At 34.2% G+C, this 6,000-nt stretch overlaps 1 protein-coding gene across 3 annotated transcripts in view; it reads right to left on the bottom strand.

Moving 5' to 3' along the window:
• EPS15 (epidermal growth factor receptor pathway substrate 15) overlaps nt 1-6,000 on the bottom strand; it is a 122,962-nt gene continuing 116,962 nt past the window's right edge. For 2 of the 3 annotated variants that reach the window (XM_031465112.2, XM_064493592.1), the window contains 2 exons: nt 4,939-5,126; nt 1-2,422 (listed from right to left, as the gene is read on the bottom strand). In XM_031465112.2, the coding sequence (XP_031320972.1) occupies nt 2,276-2,422; nt 4,939-5,126 (335 nt within the window). In that variant the 3' untranslated portion in view covers nt 1-2,275. The remainder of the gene's footprint in view (nt 2,423-4,938; nt 5,127-6,000) is intronic. The other variant, XM_064493594.1, reaches the window with a different exon arrangement.

Raw genomic sequence — 6,000 nt, 5'->3', positions numbered from 1 at the left:
TATGGATAGTAGGGTTTATTATTCTTTAAAGTGTATTGTTCTCATAATTACAGGCTACAATTCAGAAGTTTGAAACATAAGAGAAAATTCCATAAAGAGAACTCAAATAAACCTGAACAAGCGTGTAGAAGATGGTTAAAACTTTGTAAGTAGTACTACTGAGCTCTCAGGTACACTTATCTATCCTTTTCAGGCACAGGCTCTAGAGCCAGAGTCAACGATGTAAAATACGATCACAAATTACTCTAAGACATCATCCTACACAAGTGAGCATGGAGGTTTAGATATATATACATTTATATAATATATACATACTTTAATATTATATTGGTCCACTGAGTATACACATTTTAATAAAAGATAAGAATCTATGTAATCCAGTTAAACACACATAAGATTAGGGTACACTTATTACATCAAAAGTTGGTGTCTATAAGTTACAGATATTTAGTATTTTCCAGAGTGTTTTTTCAATTAAAAAAAAAAAACTTTAAAACCATTTCAAACATTTGTTCATTTTCCCAGTGCAAAAGAAGGTTGCTCAAGTCAACTTACCTTTTTCCTAAAGTTTAAGGGGAAGAAAAAAACCCAAAACCCACTACCTATCACAACTCCCAACACTCTCTTCTCAATCAGCTTCTGCAGTATATCCTTATCACTAGATTAGTTTATCAAAATTAAAGCCTTGTGACTATGATTCAGCCCTTGCTTCATATGTATGACTTTTATGCTGAAATGTTTCAATTTATAAAAGTAGAAAAAAGTTAGCAGTGCAAGAAAGTGGTTTAAGTTTGTTTCAAACTACAGCAGTCCAATTGTGTGTGGAGAGGAAAAAAGCACCATTTCAAGATGAAGTGAATTGGTTATTTTGGAATTTATTCATAGGCTAGGCAGTAAGTTACTCTGATTAACACAGATCAAATACCACCTTGACTTCATGACCACAGAAACATTTAATTAGTTTTTAGGTGCATTTTCCTTTATCTTGGTTTTCAATACATTTTCTAAGTCAGTAACTGATGTTAAAAAAGGTAAGATTACAATTTACAGCCTACTTTATAGTCCATTTTAAATTCAGCTTGTCTGCTAGGTTAGTTTTACAGGAGATAGGCTTTTAACACATAAAGAGCTTTGATAATTTGGCAGGTCTTTTCTCTTCCAATTAAAAAAAAAAATTTTTTTTTTGCTAGCCTGCCAAGTATTTATAGGTGAAAACATGAAGAGAATAAACTATTTGACTCCACAAAGATGGACAAAAAGCAATAATATGATTTAACACATGTCACTTTTTCATTTGTATTCAGTGAATGTTTTTACATTTCAAGTAATTGAGCCTTCATTAAAGAAAACAAAAATATATATACACAAAAAGTTAAAGTACCTTCCAGTTCTAGCTTGCTAAAGTTTCTTCTGCAAAAGTACAAAAATAAACCTACCATGAACAAAACAGGACAGTGCCATAGCAATGGCAGAATGGCCACTATGTTAAGACCTTTGCTTACCTTATATTGATGGGTATGTTTTAAGTGATAATTTTTCTCCACTCTCTCGCACTTAAAATTATGGAGAGGTATCTTTTTATCTAAAACTCTTTAAATCCAGAGAAAAAATTTTAAAAATATATTTCACACATGAGGCTTTAATGTTTTTATTTAGGAAAAGACTGGGTCTGAAGCTATAATGGTTCAATCTAAAGCATCCCTTTTTCAATAGTGAAGTCAATTTATGCAATATATTTTTTCTTGTCTATAAAAAACAAGTTGAACAGTGTTTTGATTATAAGGAAATGCAAACATATACTTTAAACTAGCCAATTTGCTCTATCATAAAAAAAAAAACAGATGTTCTTTCCCTTCCCCGCCCTCAACCATTCGAATCAGGGAGAATACTGCCAACTTTAAGAAACCCACTGGCTATCATCAGAGTAGCTACAGAATAAGGGCAGCACAGGGGTGAACAATTTCTCTCTATTCCAGAAGGCAGAAGCTTGGGTGCTCTAGCTTTACAAGTGAAAGTAGCACAGGCAGGCAAAAGCTTACACTAAGTGCACACCAGAAAAGGGCCCAGATGAAGCTGTCTGGGTTACTGCTTTTACAGGGGAAAAAAGAAAGACAAATCTAAAATGGAGTTAAAAAGAAAAAACTTTTGTCACATTTACAGGAATCTCAAACCTTTTGTATTCCCATGCTCATAGGTAGTTTTGATACACACTGTAAATAGCTTCAGAACTCAGGAAGGAGAGCACTGTGTGGCTGACAAAGGACAGCAGAATTCTTCATGCTTCTGATATCTCAGATTTGCTGAGTGCAATAGCCAGTTCTAAGTCTTCCTGCTCTTGCTGGTTCAGTCGGGCAAGCCTCTGCTCTTCCTCTCTCTCACTTTCCCTCTTGGCCCATTCGATCATATCTTCTTCAGAGGGATACTGCCATTTAAAAGACAAAATGAAGGAACAAACGAGCAAATTCATGAATAAGACAAACACAAAGAAAAGAAGAAAAAAAGCTTTTACAAAAGGACATTTAACTACTTGTCTCACCTAATGGACTCTGGAAATAGTCTTATTTGTTACTTGTTAAAATTTTTTTCTCTAAAAACATGTTTAATCTGCTGTTAAAATATGACTTAATTTAAAAAATTAATGCAGTCTACAGACAGAGAATCTATAAAACTAAACATTAAAACATAATTTTTAAGAAGTAGAAATGCTGGGGGGAGGGTATAGCTCTAGTGGTAGAACACATGCTTAGCATAACAGGGTCCTGGGTCCAATCCTCAGTACCTCTTCCAAAAATAAAATAAATAAGTAAACCTAATTACCTCCCCCTTAAAAATAAAAAAATAAATAAATAAAGTAGAAATGCTTATGGTAAAGTAGGAGATTTAAAAACAGGAGAGGGCTAGCCTTTTTATTTAATATAAAACATTTACTACTTCAACTTTAGTGAACATCCTCACATGATAAATTATTTACAATTTAATCCCACTGGTGATTTCCTACTTTATCTTAGCCCATCAGCTACAGAAAAACTATGAGGCAAAGAATATGCTACACATAAATTTTGTTATACATAAAATAAGAGTACTGGGTATACTAAACAAGCTGTGGATCTAATCTTTTTTTTTTAAATGCATTATAAAGATTTTGACAAGCACTGAGAACTTTTTGACCCAGTCTAAACCTAAATAAAACCTTAATGCTGGTAATTATTAGGTCAAGGAAATATTTTTATCCACCCAAAACAGCAACCTTGGCAGATACTAAAAAAAAAAAAAAAAAAAATTCTACCTAGTTTCAAGTACTGTCATACAGAAGAGCACCATAACAGGATGAAATGAAAGAAACTGTCAAGCTTTTTGAAAATGCTAGCTTTTTCCTTCGGTAATCAGAGGGCTTTTGAAACTTGTAACAGTTAAAAAATCTTTCATAATGAATAAAAAGACATTTTTATTATGAGCTGCTTAATATATACTATATTGAGATTTCTGAGTATGAAATAAGCAAAATGCCTCAGCTATTATTCAAGCCTTATTCCAATCAGGTTTTGACTCACTGAAATCATATTTAAGATAGTAAATGCCACAAACTGCCAGAAGGTTATTTTATATTAAGAGGATTATACCAGGAAGAGCAATTCTGGATTCTCTGCTTGAAACAATTCAAGTTCCACCTAACAAGTTAAGTCAGTATAATTCTGACACTCTGTTTTCCAATTCAAAATATTGATTCCTATTCTGCTCCTTCACATTCAAAAGAAACCACTGAAACTTAAGGGTAAAGATTCAAAAGCTGGGTAGCTCAGTCTAATTCTGTCTGCCTTAGTTGCATGCAGATTCCTGCCTATCTCCTTTCTAACTAGAAATGGCTGCAGGAATAAATTTACTGGTTCAAAGACCCAGTGCTACATTGAGGAAAACATGAGGCAGACAGTGGTCAGAGTCACCTGGCCACTAGATCTTCTATTTCCAAGATTATCTCAAGGGCTTAAAGTATTAAGTAGAGACGACTGCTTTGTTATAAAATAGACAGTGATAATGAAGCCATTTTGCCTGAAAAAAAAAATTCAGGAAAATGAAACATTATTAGTTATTCTAAGAATTTTACTTAAAAAAAAAAAGCCTTGTTTTTACCTAAATAATGTTGGAATACATGTCATTGCTTAATGTCTGTTCAGTGACACTTCCATAATTGGTTGCCCCATTCCTGTGACCTTATAGGTCCTGCCCATGCTCTTATCACAGCATCCTTCTGTTGCTTTTACTGGTCGGCCTATTTTAGTCAGCCCTTGGAGAATGAAGAGTAAATATGGAAGGCTAGAGAATTAAAGCCTTCCAAATAATTTAAGACTGTTTAGTAGGTCTTGACAATCAGATTTATTTAATAAAATTGACATTCACATTTTAAGAACAGTATTATATGAAACCACAGTTTTATTTTCTATTCAAAGAATTCCGGGCTCTACCTTCTCATATAATAGTTGCTGACTGGTCTCCAGAAATCATCAAGACTTTATACACAAACATAACATACACAGTTACAAGTACACAAACTCATTATTGGCATTATTCAACCAGAGGGCAGACAGCAAATGACTCTCTAATGGCCCATCATCCACAACAATTTGCAAAATAGTAACTGTTAGAATTTTATTTATATTGTTTACTGAGACTAAGAGAAGAGTTTTGCAAAAGAACTGGTATATGACCCCAAAACTAAGAGTACTAAAATCATTTGTGTAATGAAATAATTTTAGAACCAGCAAAAGAGAATCAAACAGAGGTTTTTTGGTATGTGGGAGGAAGAATAAAGATCATTTTTAATATGTTGGTAAATTTAGTTGAAATAATACAAATTTGGCAGACTCCAAAATAATTTCTGAAAACTCTTCAAACTATAAATGGAAAGATTTTCCCTCAAAACAGCCCATTCACAGTACTTACAGCACTGAAGTTAGCAAAATTGCTTGGGTCAGCCTCTTTATCGGTAGTGGTAGTGGTAGTAGAAGTGAATGGATCGCAAAACGTATCAGGATCTTTTTCTTTGGGGCTATCATTGCCTGGGAAAGGCTGAAATGGATCCTTCAGTTTAAAGGGATCAGAAGAATCCAATTTGTTGATGGGTCTTTTCCCTGGATCAAAATCATTACAGTTAACTCAATCAGCAAATATGGCAAACACAAACACACAAGAACATGAACACATGGAACATTAAGAACCAGGGGTGGGGACTGGGGGTCAGCACCTAAAACACGTTCTTAACATGGTCTTAAACAGCCACAGCCAACAGTCTGTCCTTAAAATTTTCACACACCACCTCTCAAATACATTCTACCTCTATGTAGCTAAATGGAAAAACAGCAATGGGGGAGGTGATGGGCCAGGAATCGTATTTGTCCAGAGTTAACCTTCTCTTCCCCAAAGCAGCATGTTCTCAAGAAGAGAGAGGGGAAGGGATAAAATAGGAGAATGACAAAGAATGACAGAAATGGCTTTTATTGTTATAACCTCTGCCTGATACAGTTCTCTATTAGTGGCAGTAAGGGCAAATGATCTTTGAAAAATGCCAATGTTCTTCTGCTTTTTCTTTGGGTCTGTATGTAACACTTGGGAGCATGAAATTAAAACTACTTTGGCATAGCCCACCTACTTCTTGCCATCCGCAATGTTTCAAACTGAAGAAGAGAATGTTTTGAAGTCCAGGGCTTAAATCTTTGTGGTTGCTGGTAAAATAATCTTTGACCAAACAAGAGCATACTGTTGCTCATTAATTCATCACCATTTTCAAACAAGTTCTCTAATTTTAAAGACTTAAACTTGTTGAATAAAGATAATAAGAATAGGTGTTAAAATATCTTCAAACATATATTTTTCCTAAAGATGCATTATGCTGGTAATAGCAATCAAAACAACAGATTCTTCCTCTCACTGTAGCAGCTTACAAAAGATGTTCGTGTCTCCTATCTCAGTGGATCCTTCCAACAATCCTATGAAGGGAGGCAACAT

This window comes from Camelus dromedarius, chromosome 14, assembly GCF_036321535.1.
Source record: "Camelus dromedarius isolate mCamDro1 chromosome 14, mCamDro1.pat, whole genome shotgun sequence".
Taxonomy (NCBI): Eukaryota; Metazoa; Chordata; class Mammalia; order Artiodactyla; family Camelidae; genus Camelus; species Camelus dromedarius.
The sequence above is the reverse complement of the archived record's forward strand: the minus strand, read 5'-3'. Positions and strand labels throughout refer to the sequence as shown.